The sequence below is a fragment of the Telopea speciosissima genome, chromosome 4, assembly GCF_018873765.1.
Source record: "Telopea speciosissima isolate NSW1024214 ecotype Mountain lineage chromosome 4, Tspe_v1, whole genome shotgun sequence".
Classification (NCBI taxonomy): domain Eukaryota; kingdom Viridiplantae; phylum Streptophyta; class Magnoliopsida; order Proteales; family Proteaceae; genus Telopea; species Telopea speciosissima.
The window spans coordinates 12,222,097-12,239,372 of NC_057919.1; the positions used below are offsets into that span (position 1 = coordinate 12,222,097).

Consider the following 17,276-nt stretch of genomic DNA (forward strand, 5'->3'; position numbering starts at 1 on the left):
TTCATAAACAATGAGTTTGTCTGTTCTGTTAATTATAAATTTTCCTTACTATAATTTTTTTTCCAAATGAGTTGGAAAGGCGGGAGGCGGGGGTAGGCTCTAGAAATTGAACATTTCCATTTTTTTTTTTGTGGGTCAGTGGGAATTATTTATTCTCAACATTCTGATGGAAAAAGTGCAGGTAAAGAGCCACTTGATGAAACACTGTTTTAAGATTACTAGGTCAAATTTGGTGGGTTAATGCCATTGGCTGTTGCAGGCTCTATTCTATATCCGCTTCTTGGTTATGGATTGCAATGCCAAAAGAAAGTGAAGGTTAATTTTGTTTGGTGGTTGTGCAGTTTTTCTGAGCAATTTTGCCTATTAGCTTTTCCAGAGTATCCAATAGTTTAGAATGATTAGTAACCCCATCGCAAGTGATAAATTAGTTAATCCATATTCGCCAATTGATCATGAAAATTTTTAAATGTATTCCAGTGTACCCTCAAATGAAAACCAATTTAAATGGATGTTGCATGTTAACCAATGTGGTGTGCTAGTAGTAAGTCATATAATTGCCCCAGGTCTTGGTTTTCGGATGCTGATGATTGGAGGGGACTTGTCTTTTTATTGGCTGGTTCATCTCATTTAAAGAGTTCAATAGTTAGCTCTCTGACTCCTTATTCAACTGGATCCCAGTTTTAGCTAATTCTTGTTAAAACGAGCTAGGCATTGTTGGGTTTTATATGGGTTCTATGTATTTTGGGCCTATATCGTTCCCAGTACCTGCATTTAGTCCCTGATTTTCTCTTATCCTTCCTTCCATCTTTTTGCTTTCCATGGTTCCTCCCCTAACTCTTCTATCTTGCTCTCTTTTTTCCTTTAGTTTTTGTGGGGGGATGGGGGATTAATACAGTTTGAGATATGGGGATTATACTCCACTTTTGTAGAGCTGCCTTGATTGTGGATGAGATATAGATTAGGGATCACCTGATTGCTTCTTTTTTTTTTTTTTTGGGGGGGGGGGGGGGAGGCTCTTTTTTGGAGTTTTGGGTCATTCGATAGATTATATTTCCATCACCTTTCTTCGGGTTTACTTTTAGAAGGTCAAAACTAGTTTGGCCAGCTAGGGGAGAGACTATTTTCTGCTTAAAAAAAGAGCTTGGAAGTTCTAGAATAATTTCTTCGGGTACTAGTTTCCTCTCCCAACAAGGGTGGTCAACCTTGAGGGGAGCATGACAAACTGTTTTTCCCATTAGTAGAGGAGGTTAACTATTTGCCTCATAACTGTAGTTTCATATACCTTTCCCGTTGATGCCTTTAATGAATTGAATCTTGAGCTTCCCAGTGAGACCAAGGAGTTAAACAATAATTTGAGGTCAGACCCAAAAGTCAAAATGTGTAGGTTGCAATGAGGATTTTGACAACCAGGGATGCAACTTTAGTTTTGGTGCTTGCAACAAGTCCTTCCAGTTGCATATCCAAAGAGCAAGGGGAAAGGGAGCAAAATAGTGTATCATGAACATCATAAGGTGGAATAGTGAATCTGATCAGCATCATAAACTAACTCAAAACTTACTTCATTTAAGGCTTCCTACATGATCACAGATTTTGAAATAAGCCCATTTCAATGCTACATGACCAAGTTGAATAACTGTATGATGATAAGTGGTACTAAGAACAAAGTTGAAAGGCTTTTTCTTTTCTTCCTTTTCTTTAAGTACTAGTTTCACTTTGTAGATCAGTCTATTAACCACTTCTATTAGTTACCGAGTTTCATTCACGTAAGTTGACCTTACTCTGGTAAAAAAAACCCATTGGATGTTAGATACACACTGTTTCTTTTCACCTTTAAGATATGAAGCTCCTGGTAAGACTGTTGTTGGCTTCTTGTTAAGATATATTTGTTTAATGGTATTATATATTTTTTTAATTTTCTGTAGGATTACATTAACAACTGGAGGGAAACTGCTCTTATTCTCACGTCTATCTTGTTCCTAGCCTCTGGAATATGGTTTATTGGTAAGATATACTCAATTACTAACAGTGTTCTCTTATAGTATTCACTCAATGAACATTAAGTTTCACTTGTGCAATTTACTCAGCGTGAAATCTAGTGCTCGGACTATTCATGAAAAAGAAAATTTCAGCTCTAGAAAACTTTGGATTTGGATGCCTAACTGATGTGACCTCAGGTTCCAAAACCCTGATTCTGGGTTGCTATGGGTCCACCCAAGTGCTAAACGGTTCAACAATAAAAGGTGATGACAGTTCTGTAATTTACAAAGCAAATCAATCCCTTAAGAGTAAGATAATAGAACTTGGGACCAATCATGAATTACTTCTAATGACAGGTTAATTCTGGAAATTTATATGAGGAGAGCAGAAGCAAATCATAAAAGGAAGGGTATTTATATGACGACAAGAGGGCTTTAGTTAATAACTTGGGAGAGGTTGTCTTCAACCTCTCGACTGATAAAAGTTTACGGTAGGACTGGGCTTGATTCAGTTGAGAGAGCTCTTCCGATATTGATCTAATACACTTGAGATTTTAGTGGAAGTTCTACAACTCAATTCTCTCTTGCATACAACCAAGAATCACCCGAGAGAGAGAGAGAGAGAGAGAGAGAGGGGTTTGTAGCATGACCTCCTGGGGAGAAATCCTAGGGAGAAAGGAAAGAGAGATCAAAACAATATGAAGGGACTGCTGGTACCATTGGAACAGGTAGCAGTAACAGGAACTGTAAATAAAAGAAAAGGGGTAAAGGAGAGTAATAGCGGGTAAGGGAGGAGAAGAAAGAACTAGGAAGGAACATGGGAAAGCATATTGTACGATTTGTACCTGAGAGAGAGAGAAAACTCCAACTTTCAATATTCCATTAAGTATTCCCATCGCAGGTTACAAGCATATAAATAAGAAAATAAAACTCCTTCAAAATAGAAAGTACTCTCAAACTAGGAAACTAGCAACTTAATCAATTCCCACCATTAACAAAAGACTAATATTGTTTCTTACCGACCCCCAGCGGACCAAAAGCCAGTTTTGGGACTGGTTTGTCTCGGTTTCCAGATTGGGGAATGCCAGTCCAGCCATGATAGCACTATTGCATCACTAACTTTGGCAATCTTGGCACATAATGTGAATTCACCTAGAGGGGGGGTGAATAGGTGAAAGTAGTGGAATATAAAAACTTGTGCGGAATTAAAAACATTATTAAAATAAAGCAAATAAATTGCAACAATAACACCAAGATTTATAGTGGTTCGGCCAAAACTTGCCTACGTCCACTCCTCTCACCTTAGAGAGAATTCCACTAAAAGAATTTTGAAAATGAGCAAGAGAACTCGTACAACTCTTGATTTCGAGCAAGAGGACTCAACACAACAAACTACTCTTGATTTCGAGCAAGAGGACTCACAACATATACTAATAAAAGATTACTAGGGAAGGATTACCTCAACTTTAGTAAATGAGTAGCTAACTTCCACTTGAAGCTTTAAGGCTAAGTGAATACAAGTAGCTAGAGAGGGAAATGAACTTGAATGAATGCTTTGATGATAAATGCTTCAACACTTTGAATGATCAAGTTTCAATGTCTTTTTGATGCCTTTTGCTTAGCTTTAATTAATTGTAATTAGCCTAAATGAGCTTACCTATTTATAGGCAAAGGTGCTCAAAGCATCTAAGACATATTACTAAATTCGGACATAATTTAGTCCTAATCCGGTATGCCGTTTCCCAATTCGGTATGCCGGATCATGGAATCTATCCGTTGACCAACGGTTAAATCCCAACAGTCAAATGCCAATTCGGTATGTTGGATCATGATTCGGCATGCTGGATTGTGATTCGGTATGCCGGATCATGATTCGGCACATTCCGTTTGGCCACTGTGAACAAAACCCTGAGATTGTTGTTTGCAGTCAAAGGCAGATTCGGCATGCCGGATTAGGATTCGGTATGCCGGATCAGCTGATTTTGCTGAAAATGGCTAAGTCCATGTTTGGACAAGTGTGGGGCCATTAGCTTAGGTTTGGTCCATGTAAAAACACCTCCTAGGGTCACTCTACATGTATGCATGCGTGAGTGTGTGCATTACAAAAGGACTTTAACTTTAAATACATCTTGATACAAAAATACACAAGAAAAACTTTAAAGTCTTGAATCTCAATGAGTTGCTTGAATAGAGGTCTTTGAAGTAGTCCTTCTCTTAGTCCTTTTCTTCACACCATTCTTTGAAATTTTGTCTTGGTTCATTGTCTTGGTTCAACAGGCTTTTACAAGTTCCCCCTTACTTGATGCTTATTTCTTGTGAGGTCTCTATACAATATAACACAAGTTAGTACAACTAACTTATTTGTTATCATCAAAACTATAATGGGTGATGTATGGATTTTATCCCAACACATAAACCTAGATTTCTAAGTGGGTAAGGAATGCCAGAAACAGGATTTACAAAAAAGATCTTGGAGTCTTAAAATTTCCTTTGGATTTAATATTTCCCTTCATAGTGGATTTCAGAATTAGAAATCAAAGGGGAATGCTTACAGTTTTCATTTGGAGCAGAATAGAGGTTTTTTTTCCCTTTTGCCAGTCCCAATGAGTCAAAGAAAAGGGGCTATTTATTCTTTTGGCCCTTGAAGGATCCCAGTCGCAATCCGTGTTGTCAACACAACCCAGGCATGGTGTTCAATGAAGGTCCAGGTGAGGTGAGCCTAAGTGAGCATGAGCTGCGCTCAACTAGATTTCAAGGCGGCTGCCCAGCTGACTAGGCGTACACCTAGTTGCCATTTTGTGCTAGGTGACTGCCTAGTAAGTGAATATGTAGTTGTGTATTGTATAATGTAGATGTTTTTTACTTTGCTATTTTTGGTTTTGATTTGTGTGTGCCACATATTTTTGCTCCATTGTATCATTCTTTTTTTTGGGTGAATAAAATAATTCATTACCAAAGAGGAAAGAAAGAAAAAAGTACAACTACCCCCAAATAGGAGGGAGAAGAAGAGAAAAACAAATATCTTCGCTGTTTAAGATTTTAATCATTACCATTGTACAATGTATCTTATATTTTTGCTCCATTTGTATTTTAATCATTTTCGCTGTACAATGGTAAATAATTCATTACCATTGTATCATTCTTGTGTTGTAATGTTTAAGATTTTAATCAGTTGCTTATCATTTGTTGATTCGAGCGTATGCAATGTTTCTTCGCTGTCATGTTGTACAATCTTTCAATATCTTATTTCATGTGTTGCTTTTCAGTTGTTGTTTGACATTGGGCTATAAATTAGATGATTTACACCTTTGTGATGCCTAGGCAGCCAGAGGGTCTATTGCCGAGGCATCTTGGTTCAAGAACTTGGTTTCGGTACAGGTTTCGCCCAGCCAAAAAACTGAGTTGGGCCGAGATCTTGGCAAGTTGGGGTAATTTTTTTTTGAACTCGAAGGCTGGTTTCGGTGGGTTTTAGAGCTAGTTTGGGCCTGAACTTGGTCCTTAGCCTCTTTTAGGCCATTTAAACACAATGACACTATCAAATTTTGCAAAAACAAAGTCCAAATAGGAGTTTCACTTCGGGCCCTAGGTTGGTAGGCGATTATATACTAATAGGCCCTATTCTACACATAATTTAGTATTTGAAAGCAATCAAATCATACAATTAATATAAAACAACTTAAATAAACATTACAAATGTAAAAGTGTACAATACATCTATCTTAATTTATTACATATATCTCTATCATAAACCACTGTCAAAAATCCTCAAAAATCAGGTCAAATGCACACTTCTCTGTCGAGTTCACTGAGACAGTCGAGTTTTGGAGAGATCTCGACTGTCTCGGTCGGGATATGTACATTATAAAGGTAAGTTTGGTCAAAATCTCAGTTGAACCGAGATCTCGACCGAGTTAGGGTAATATTTCATTTTGCCTCAAGTCTCATCTCTCTTTTTTCAAGAAGAGAGATATTACCGAGATCTCGGTGAGTTCTTGAACTATGATTGTAACAACACTACAAAATGTAGGTTCATGTACTTTATAGCCACTTTCAGTTTGTTTAAAAGCCCGCCTGCCCATCCATCCAATTGTTGGTGTGGTTTTAGTTTTATTCTAAAAGTTTGAATCCTTCAGTCATTATTAGTTCCCAAAATGGTTCTGTCTGATCCCTATTAATGATAGTGTCTAAATTTTGAGTCGTACGTAGTACATGGTATTGGTCCTTCTATATTTGTTGCTTGGTTAGTTTTATAGATAATCTATTTGGTCTCAATGTTGTATCTTAAATATTAGCTAGTTGTTGGAACCAATTGGGTTTTCTACTTCCTGGTTTGGTGGGGATGTGCAACAATGTTTGTTTATCTTTGAACCCAACCATCTGATAAATGTTTACTTTGAGTAGCGAAGAAAAATATTAGAAAGATTATACAAAGGATGGGCGAACTATTCTAGGGAAATTAGTATCCAAAAATAATAAGAAATTCTATTTTCAGTCCTATGCATTTGTGGTCAAAATGGACTTAGTTCTTCAGCTAGAGTGTAGAGCTTTATTAGGAGTCATGTATAGACCTATAGTATGTGGTGAAATATTTTGGCTTTGTACTTTGTTGGTTCTTGTTTTGTAAGTCCAAGTGTTAGTCCAAATGAAGGGTGATCCAGATACATTCCATCAGGGGTTTTGGCCCATAATTCTTGGTAATTTTTTGTCCTTTTGTATACGTATGCAGGGATTTTTTTCCATAGTGTAGACCGATTCAATGAAGACATTGAGAATGAAGTTTTAGCAGTCGAGAGGTCAAGTCTAACGCCATTACTTGGTAAAAACACAACAGAAGCCCAAGAGGAGTCTTTATGAACCATGATTCTCATGCTGATCGTAAGTCATTCGACCTGGTTAGGCCCCAACATGGATCTCATGTGCATGGAATGCTTACATGGTGCTTTATCTAATGTTGGTTTTCATGCAAATTTGTAACTAATGTTCGTCAACAATTTAGATGAGAGATGTTTGTTAAATATTTGTAAAATTACCGTCTTTACAGCAGTTGAAATGTGTGTTATCTATCCAGAGGGAAAAAGAAATAAAAAAAAAGCTGTTTGGATGTGTTCTTTCAGTCATGTCTGCATGAGATCACAGATAAGCAGATTTGTAGATATTGGTGAACTGCATGATAACAGAATATATAAAAATATCCTGATTTTGCTTAATCTAGGAGATTTATTTCTTCTTGATTACATCTATTATCCAGTGGCCTAATCAATTGTTACCCCAAAAATAAAACTGGCCTGTCAATTGTAATCTAAAACATTTCACCTGCTCAGGATATTTCACGTATGAACTTGTATGCACAGCCACACAGATGAAGATGGAGAAGAAAACAAGAGAAAATATGACAGTGAAAGAAGGGTGTGGAGAACTCATAATGCTCAACCTATCAACCTGATTATTATTAGGGAAATATAAGCTCCCTGATCTGCTGTGTTTGTTTTTGGCGACGGGGTGTAAGAGAGGGAGGAAGCTCTTGAGTTGTAGGTCTGGAGATATGGTTTCTGTTGCTGGAAAGAATACGAAGTGGGAGGAGGAACTTTCAGTGTTAGTCTGGTGTGGGCTACTTGAAAGAAAATAAGTCTATTGAAAGATAATAGTCCCTAAACATCATTAGGATTTATATGGATAGACTCTGACAGTTTCTCCCACCGGACAGTCAGTGTGCGAGTTTAATCTCAAATCTTGGTTTTATAAGAGACTGATAACTATTACCAAATGATTTAATGTCAGAGTAATGAAAACAACGCCCATAGCCAATGGAGATATTTTTTGTCAATCAACCAGTTGACCACCTCTTTAGTCCAGATCTCTATGGTATTTGCTCCCATCTGAATTGCTCACTGGAGTGATTACCTGCTTGATCTCTCTCTACCTGTGGTTCTTGTGAGATTCCTGCAAAACCATATTCCATGAAAGCATGTCTCATTTCAAAGATTGACGCCCATCCTACCTCTTTTCTGTCATCATTGTAGTTGCCATCCGTGAGGATAATCGGATGGATAATAAGATGATTACCCATTGGCATGACCAATGGTTTAGTTAATGAATTGGGTGAGCAGGTTCGGCCCACCCTTTCTACAACTCAACGTCCCACCTCTCTCTCTCGGACAATGTCCTCTGTGCCCCCTATGTATGCATCGCTCCTCGTTGGTGTACTCTCTATGTCGTTTGCTCAGAGAACCTTGTCCTGTCCTAAAAGGAAATCTATGTATGTTTTGGGAAAGTTAGAATTAGAGGTCTTGTGTGTGCAATTGAAGCGGGTATTTCCAAGATCATAGTGGAATCGGATAATGCCTTGCTGATCAGTTTTATCAACCAACCCTCCGTTACAAGTTGCTATTTTTGTTCAGGATATTATGGATTTAGCCTCGAACTTCAGAGAATGTGTTTTTAACTGTATCTTTAGGGAGAGAAACCTTGTGACACACTCCTTAGCTAGGAAAGCCCTATCCTTGGCAAGTAGAATAGATTGGCCTCTTTCCAACTCTAGGCTTCAAGATTTGTGTAATCCGGAAGCTTTAAGTTCCAGTTGCAGTTCTAATGTTTCCTTTTAACGTTACAAAAAAATAAAATAAATAAAAAAAGCAAAACAAAACAGAAGCTCCATTGGCCTTTAGGGCGGCTCCCATAAGTTGCGAATTGGTTGGAGTAAGGGTGTGAAGGATGATAGTCAAAAAAGGATAGTTAAATTTACGTGCCAACTATCTCCTGTTCAAACATCAAACCTTTTTTATTTTGGTCAAACATCAAAGCTTGTGTGGACCTTTTTTGGGATTCCTGCTGTGACGTAGGCTGTGAACATTGTATTTCGCAGTATTCAACCAACAACCATTGTCGAGTACTCATGGTAATCTTTTTAGAATTAAACATCACACCACGACCCTCCATTACACAAATTTTGACCGGTAGGTTCCGTTTATTTTGGTGTAAAATTTTATCTGAAAATTTTTTCATAGTAAATTTTACTTGATAAATATTGAAAAAAATTTTAATGTTTATTTTCATAAAAAAAATAAATATTGGAATACTTTTCAATATGTAAGATTTTACTTGTCAGCTTTTTTTAAGTGAAAATTTTCAAATAAAATTGTCTAGGTAAAATTTTACACCAAAACAAACAGAATCGTAGAAAAAAAAACAACAAAAAAGAAAAAGATCATTAAGAATGAAAATGCCCATGAAGATCTGGGAAAAGGGCAAAATGAGAATTTGAGTTTTAAGGATATAAAAAACTTGAACAGAGGCCAATCCACTTGGTCTTCTAAGAATCCAATGGTCAAAAATAATCATATTAATTTATTATTTTTATGGGAGAAAGAATACTACCTGATTGCGTGTAACGTATGATCCCAATATCTTAGAGTCATGCACCGCATGCGACCATGTAGCTTTCTCTTGAGAAGAATCAATACTTACATAAGCCGGCCATACAATTCAAATGGTTTACAAATCTGTAAACAATATAGTCTGGGACTCTGCCTATCCTATATACATTCTACGGTTGGATTAGCTGAAACATAAATAGTCAATATTGCGTTATATAGGCTATAGAGGTAGTCTGGGTTAGACACACGTGATAGAAAATAGATATCCCTACCGTTCTAAGTCTTACCGATTTCAACTGATTCCAAATCAATTCGGATCCGATTCAAATACCGATTCCTTATTTTAGTGGTTGTGTCAGTTTCGAAAACTGAACCGGCCACTCGATATGATTAAATGCACGAGTTTTGTAATTTTGGGATTTGGAGTCGCGGCTTTTTTTCCATCCCGGAGCGTTCGTTCCCAGACAAAACCAGCGGCTTTGGCTTTCCTAGTTTGAGACGATCGACTTAAGCCCACTGATTGTTAAAAAGCTGATGGCACTACGCTTCCTGTTTTGGCGCCCCCCTCCCCTTCCCCCATAGATTTTTCGAACACCTACTTGCCTACCTCATCAGACTATGACTCACATCTTTTGGTTTGGCTTTATAACTCTTGAAAACTACAGAGTATAGAACTCAAACTTCTATGGTTTTGTGATCCAACAACGTTAAAAAAACAAACTAGACAAGGAAAAATGTCCCCAACAGCGGCAATGCTCATCCTCTCGCAACGGTGGAAGTTATCAACTGGGATGCCCACGCCTCCACTTACATCTCCTGACCCTCAAACTCGAAGTGGATCTAGTACTGGAACCTCTACTGCTGCTTCTTCACAAGCAGGCAAGTGGCGGCTTTCTGCTCTCCTCTTCCGCCAGCCCCTTCAACAACAAGGGCTAGTACTACTGGAACGCAGCCATTCCCACTCCGAGCAGGAATCTCCTCCTTCCACTTCTTCTTCTTCTTCTTCTTCTGCTTTTTTGGACATGGAAGGAAACTTTCAAGAAGCCCTTGAGGTCTGCTGCTGGTCTTCCTAGATACAGTAGATACTCTTCGGTCATCAATCACATGTTACTTGTATACATATATATAGTCTTTCCGTTTTTTTTTTTTTCCTTGTTTTATCTCATCTTTACCTTTATGTTGGATCTGTTTCATGAAAGATGAAACCGCATGTAATGGTGGAACGGTGGAATGTGAAATAAATAAAAGACATTGGTTTGCCATCATGGATCTTCCCCTCCTCTTTTAGAATGATAATATATCCTCTAATATATGATGAGCCAATAGTTACTTCTTTTTTTTCTCAGGCATCCCCTTCTCTCATAAATCGTTGATTCACAGGAATCAAATCATTTTACTAATAGGATCCTAGTTATTGTCATGTTTTGGGCAAAATGCTGTCGCAATGAAACTAGAATAACAAGAAAAAGATGATAATCATTTGATCATCCAAACAAGTAAAAGATGCTCCAGGATCTCGCTCACCCAAAGGAATGAAATTCATGATGGATCCACTGAAGAACGAGCAGCAGCAGAATTCCGACTCTACAATAAATGAGGAATGGCATTTACACGAGCGAAAGTTCTCCGGAGGGAACCGATCTCTTCATCAGTTTAGCCCAAGCTTCATTTGTCTCGGTGATGACCTTAAGTGCATAATCCTGCTTGTCACAGAAGCAAATGACAACCAAATTCAAAAATCAAAGGATTAATAAAACCCACCACAAACAGAAAACAAGATGAACGTGTGAGTTGTGCATTTCAAATCTATCGTGTACAGCCACTGTATTTAGATCGTATACCAGACTGCATCTAGCTTGCTTTTGTCTTTTTCATTTTTTTTTCTTTTTTTTTGGGGGGTGGGGGGTGGGAGGGGATTGTCAAAACACACATCTAAGATCTAACGATAGTTCTCTTGGATTAGTCACATATCAAATTTCAACATGCTTTTACTACAAAAGTTGTTTGCTACCCTCAAAAGGGTCTGGCTAGTCTCCCCACCCCACACCAAAAGAAAATGCCCCCAAGTAAAGAGGTGTTTAAACATGGCAAGGTAACACAGGAACCTGAATTTACCTTGTTTGCTGCCTTGTTGCCAAGACCAAACTTGTTAGCAGGTTTGCCATCCGGGATCTTGTAGTCTCTGAACCAGTCCCTAATTGCTGTCAGAGTACCCTGGAGATCATTTCCATATTAAACCAAGCATCTATGTGAAAAACAATGGAAAAAGTTTTGAGGATACTAAGATTGATATAAAATATTTCACATGCTACATAAGAGCCAAAGTTTGCTCCCTCACTCAACAAGCTCACGTAGTAAAAAAATAAGAATGAGTAGCAAATGTCAACAGGTTTTAACAATATTAATCCTAAAACTCCTTTCCGTAATATTCACCCTTTTATTCCCTTTTTCTTTCTATATACCTTGATAGTGAAAAACAATAGCAGACTTGCAGTCAATTGGATGATTTCAATCTTAATGACAAATCTTTTCTTTAAAACCTTGAGGTCACCTCCCCTGCTTCATTACTCAAGGAACTAATATCACCGAAGCTGAGAAAGTTTAGCAACATATAGGAGGTCTATAAATGGATCTAGCAGATCTTTGAAGGCAAAAAGGACCAGATGTTTGTGAAGTCCAATCCACGACCTCTTTATTGCATGTTCTTCAGATTTGCTTCTTTTAGTCTTTCTTTATTTTCTTAAGGTCGGTTATGTTTTTCTCTTAACCGAAAAGTCCCCCCCCCCCCTGATAGATAGGGATAGGATTTGATAGATAGGGATAGGATCAGAAAATTCAGAGACTAATCTGAACATGTTCATGATACCCACCCACCCCCCCACCCCCCGCATCAAGTTCTAGATTTCTTGAACACAAAAGCAATTGAGTATGTAGTGATATTGCCCCTCCACCCAAAGAAATTATGAGATGTCTCCAAGAATATCAAAAATATTCCTGAGGCCCAAAAGATAGGCCATCATTTTACTTTCAAGATCCTTTTATAATGCTCAATCATTTCAGCAAGCTTTCAAAGGGCCTACCAAGAATTGGCCAAAAATTTACCCTCACAGTCGCAATACAATTATTTTGCCTTTGAAGGAAATTTGTCCATTTCATTTAGCTCAATGTGGCATCTTCCATTTCACTCAATAACATTCTCATCTATAAGCTCTGCTTCAAACTTAGCTGAATTACAATTAGACAGATGTCCAACTCCAACCGTAAAATAGTTTCAAGAATTCTAATCAAGAAGAAGATTGCATACAACTAATCTTTTTGTGGCTTGAACATCTTTCCTGATTTGATTTGCAATCTTATGCTCCATTTCCCTATGAATGGATTTTGTTAATTTTGTTTGTTTGCTGTTATGTCTAATTAACCTGAAGAATAATAGCAAATGGAAGATAAGATCGTGATCCTCTCTGGCCTAATGTTTTTTAACCTTAATAAAGGACAGGTTTCACACTTGAAATTCCAGTCCATCGATTGTATAAGTATACATATGCCATTCCAATATTCCCAAACAAATGGCATATCTAAATCTTTGGCTGTAGCAGGTACTTCAAGATTTGTAGTCATATACCGTACAGCTTGACCTGCTTTACATAACATTATTTTATTTCATTTTGGAGAATTCATATAACAATCAAGAGAGTTTTTTTTTTTAAAGGTTTGCAGTACAAGCCATAGAAGTCCAGTGCAGTAGAAAGACCCTACCCCACCCCCCCACCCCCAACATTTGAAAAGAAATTCTATTCCTGGTCCTTTGTTTGCTAAAAAAAAATGCAATGCACCAGTACCCACATGGTGAAGAGAGAACCAAAGCATAAACCTCAAGGTAGGAAGTGCAAATGATTTTCTAGCCAGATTCACAACTTCTCTTTCAATCGCTAGGCTACAGATATAACTTTCTTTTGTCTCTCTGTTCCTACATATTCCCTCAACTTTCCCTTTCGTAAGCTTATATAGGCTTCATGGTTCTGCTGACTCTGAAAGTGGATTTAATAGAGTGGAGTTGTGGGTATATCATCAACACATTGAAATACCATGTGAGCTTTTTGTACTTTGTTTGATCACTATTATCAAATAATTCTATCATAACATATGGAGAGCCAGTTCTACAACAACAGACTAGTATATGTAGAAAAACCATTGAGCAGAAACTGCATTGCACATACCGGGAAATGTTTCTCAACGTCATCAATATCATTCACAAGTGAAGCTTTTGGGTCATCTAACGAGATCGCAACTATTTTCCAGTCAAGCTCCCCCTCGTCAATCATGGCTAAAGCAGCTAAGGGCTTGACCTTGAGAATCTCACCAATCTTTCCCCGACGTTCACCAATCTCAACAACATCAACTGAAAATTGAAAAAGACAAATTCAAATCTTGTTCCATTTTTGTAAATTAAAAACTTGCCATATCTCATCAAAAGCATCAGCATGCACAAAATTGTACACTATTGAGTTTCCTTGTCTGCAGTGACTAGGAAATCTTACACTTGTGTTTAGAATGGGCAAAAGACAAAAGGATAAAAGGAGACAAAGTGCAGACCATAGACATACCGGGATCATTATCTCCTAATGCTCCCTCAACTTCAGAGTTTGCAAATGATGGGTCCTCCCATGTCTGTGGAAGCAATCCGTAATTCCAGTTTATGTTGTAGCTGAGAAAAAAGAGAACCATGTGTGGTTCAGCTTTCAAAAGCACTTATTAAAAAAATGGAATTGCACCTTACTAAAGAGATACCAACAAGTGTTGGAAACCAATGATCTGATCAATACAAATATACCAGATACCCAGAAGTCCAGCTAGGAAGCATAATCACTCAAATATGGTGAGACAGATTTATACTAAACCCTGTGAATTCTGGGTCAAGTATTAGTATTTATAGAATGAGTCCTATAAAATATAACATACTAAGCAAATCTAGGTCTATGTTTGGCTTATAACAGAAGGTTATGGAAGGGTTTCCATCACAATGTTGTTTGGTACCATAGGGAAAGACCTTCCTTGACTTTCTTTTCCAAGTTGTGTTTCACCTTTCCTGTGGAAAACAGTTTCTGGGAAATAATTTCCCACAATTGTACACGGGGTGCCTTTTCTTTCCCTGCAAAACCCAAATAAATATTCCAGAGTAAACGGTTTTCCCTTCCCAGTCTTCGCAGGAAGCAACCAAATGCAGCATAACATACAAGAAGTTGACATTATAAAATTAAAATAATTACTAAAAATAAATAAATAACATGTATATGATATTACAAAGTAAAAAACTCTATTAGAAAGTATTCATTCATTACATCCACCTATATGGAAGCCTCGAAGGAAGACTTGTCTCAAAAGAAGTAAAAAATAACAAAACCTCACAATGAAAATGGTAAGACAAGCACTAGGAAATCAATGAGGATGAGGACCAACAAATAATATCTTATTTGCCGCACAAAGTGTAGGTGCCATCCACCAGTTGAGGACCATGTCTAGGATGTACCTTAAACCAAATATACAACTTCATCAATTACGTGAAGCAGACAAAATTGGACAAATAAGAGCATCATGAACCACAAATTGCTTACATATATGCAACACTAACCACTACTGCTGCCTATTAATGAACAGGTATCCTTACATCTATTCACATGACAATTTGTTGATTTTTTGATACATTTGCTGGTGATTAACCTTAAGTATCTTGACCAAAAAATTCAAATAAATAAATAAATCAGGAAAGAGGTAGATGGTTTAAACTTACGGATAGAATCGAAGCTTCCCTTTCTTTGTGTCCTGCTTTATTGGAGTATATGGTTCATCAGTAGCAACCTCCATCTTTGCACTTGTTTCTTTTGGTATTTCGACAATAAAATTAAAAACTCCATCACCCAATTGCAATGGTATGTCATGCCAAGGGGAAACCTACACAGAATTAAATACTTCATTTTTTAGTAGGTAGGAAACTTGAACAGACACAATATGTCAAAATGCCAAAATCAAGGTAACATCTTACTCAGCAACAAGCTGAATCCCACACAATCTATAAGTACAAATACACACTAATCATCCAATCCATTTTCAAAAAAGAAAAGGTGGTAGAAAGGGGGGAAACAATTTTACCTTGTTTTTCAGAGAAAAAAAAAATTTGTGCTCTAAAAAAAGGACAAACCAGGATCCAGACGATAGAGATTTAGACTTCCCCCCCCCCCCCCCCCCCCAAAAAAAAAATGAAGCAAACCACCCTCGAGTGTTTATGCTCATACACCTTTTAATTGAAAACCATAGATGATCATCACCCAATAACGAATGACTGGGGGATGGAATTTCTCTAACCCCAACACATAGTCCTATGTCGATCCTTTCCTTAAAATTGTACCACCCGATATTTTAGGTCGTACAAATGATAGGTTGAAAGTTCCACATATTGCTACTGATTAAACCATAAGGATTCAAAAAACCCTAGAGCAACCCTATTACTAGCCGAGAAACCTTAGGTGATTCAAAAGTGCAGCACCAACTTGGTAGCTAGTCCATAGACAAGTCTTCCCTTACTCCTCCCCCCCCCCCTCCCAACCCGCCCACCCACCCACCCAGAGGAGGCGGTGTTGGGTAGAGGTGGGGGGAGAGAGAAGTTTCGAAAGATCAGCTCATCAGCATTGTCATAACTGGTAATTGAAGGAGAGAATCACAGCAATTACAGGAACACAGCACCATCGCAGTTGGAACAAGATCGAGAACTTCAGGTCGAACTACCCACTAGAGAAAGCAAATAATTAACATGGAATCGCGGCAATGCTCGGAATCTCCAAATTCGCAAATTTGCACGCTCTAATTGCATAAAACTATTTTAGCTCATTTCCAAACTTTCGCCTTAAAAATTCGTTGAATGTAAAGAATTCACTCCATTTAACTATAGATGATGAACTGGATCAACAAATATCGCCAAAATCAGCAAAGGTAAACAGTGAACCGAAAAAGTTCATGGCGGATTCCATTCATAAACTACACTATTTCCTAATCAAAAGAATCAGAAAGAAAGGAACCAAATGAAAAAACAACTGAAACATGCGTCGTTGATTAAAAGAAAAGACCTTTTTGCCAGAATTGTCGACAAAGAAGACTCTGTGATCAAAGGTTTCAGGTTGTCCCTCTTCTTTGATTTGGAATTGTGGAGTGTGGAGAGCTCTGCAAGTGAAGAGCCTCTTTGGTGATCTGCTAAGATTGGGATTGAGGTTGAGATTGCAAGGTCTAGCCCTTAACGAAAAGGTCTGCTTGAGGAGGAAACAAGTGGTGTTGTTGCCTTGATGAAGCGCTCCTCCTGCTGTAGCTATCACTCTGGTGGCCGCCATTTCTGCACTGAAAAATCTGTTACTGTTATCGACCACAAAACTTTTGCCTTCACAAGCTCTTCTAAGTGCGGACTGTGGACTGTGTACTGTGGTGGCAAATCGCTATTCGATGGAGTTAAATGGAAGATACATCAGGAAAGCACCGTTCGATCGGATCATATATATAACTAAGGGGGAGCGTTCTCTGTGGGGGAGCGCAGGGGCCACACGCGAAGGCACACGATTGTGTTGGAATCTCTATGTGTGGTCCACATAAGGAGTTATTGCGTTATGCGGATATTGCATACCAGTGCCTCAGTTACACCCTAATCAATTTGGTATATCCCGTCGATATCAATATAATATTCAAATCCAGTGGTGTACGTGGGCCCAGCATACCTAATGCTATATAAAGAAAAACGACCCGAGTGTGGCTGGTGCTGTGAGCTACCGTCAAGATTCCGACTGCCTTTTTGTTAAAAACAAAAAAGTGGCGCCCGTTAGGGCATCTGGGCACAGCTGCGTCCAGACAGATGGGGCGGGCCATGGGCGGGGTTTGGGTCATTGGGGGC

General features: G+C 38.1%; 2 protein-coding genes and 1 long non-coding RNA gene across 6 annotated transcripts in view; 2 read left to right on the forward strand and 1 right to left on the reverse strand.

Moving 5' to 3' along the window:
• The window catches only part of LOC122659828 (probable sphingolipid transporter spinster homolog 2), a 75,472-nt gene extending 68,503 nt beyond the window's left edge, over positions 1-6,969 (forward strand). For 3 of the 4 annotated variants that reach the window (XM_043854963.1, XM_043854965.1, XM_043854962.1), the window contains exons 15-16: positions 1,923-2,001; positions 6,703-6,969. In XM_043854963.1, the coding sequence (XP_043710898.1) occupies positions 1,923-2,001; positions 6,703-6,830 (207 nt within the window). In that variant the 3' untranslated portion in view covers positions 6,831-6,969. The remainder of the gene's footprint in view (positions 1-1,922; positions 2,002-6,702) is intronic. The other variant, XM_043854966.1, reaches the window with a different exon arrangement.
• Positions 1,012-1,782, forward strand: LOC122659829. Its single transcript, XR_006332559.1, has 2 exons — positions 1,012-1,357; positions 1,701-1,782. It is a non-coding gene; the product is annotated as an uncharacterized LOC122659829 (long non-coding RNA).
• Positions 6,970-10,679: 3,710 nt separating the features above from the next.
• LOC122658235 (soluble inorganic pyrophosphatase 6, chloroplastic-like) lies at positions 10,680-16,797 on the reverse strand. Its single transcript, XM_043853151.1, has 6 exons — positions 16,468-16,797; positions 15,138-15,298; positions 13,954-14,054; positions 13,567-13,748; positions 11,465-11,563; positions 10,680-11,049 (listed from the first exon to the last, which is right to left on the reverse strand). Exons 1-6 carry the CDS (start codon positions 16,723-16,725, stop codon positions 10,957-10,959), a joined length of 894 nt encoding a protein of 297 aa, XP_043709086.1. The 5' UTR covers positions 16,726-16,797; the 3' UTR covers positions 10,680-10,956.
• Between the last annotated feature and the right edge of the window lie 479 nt (positions 16,798-17,276).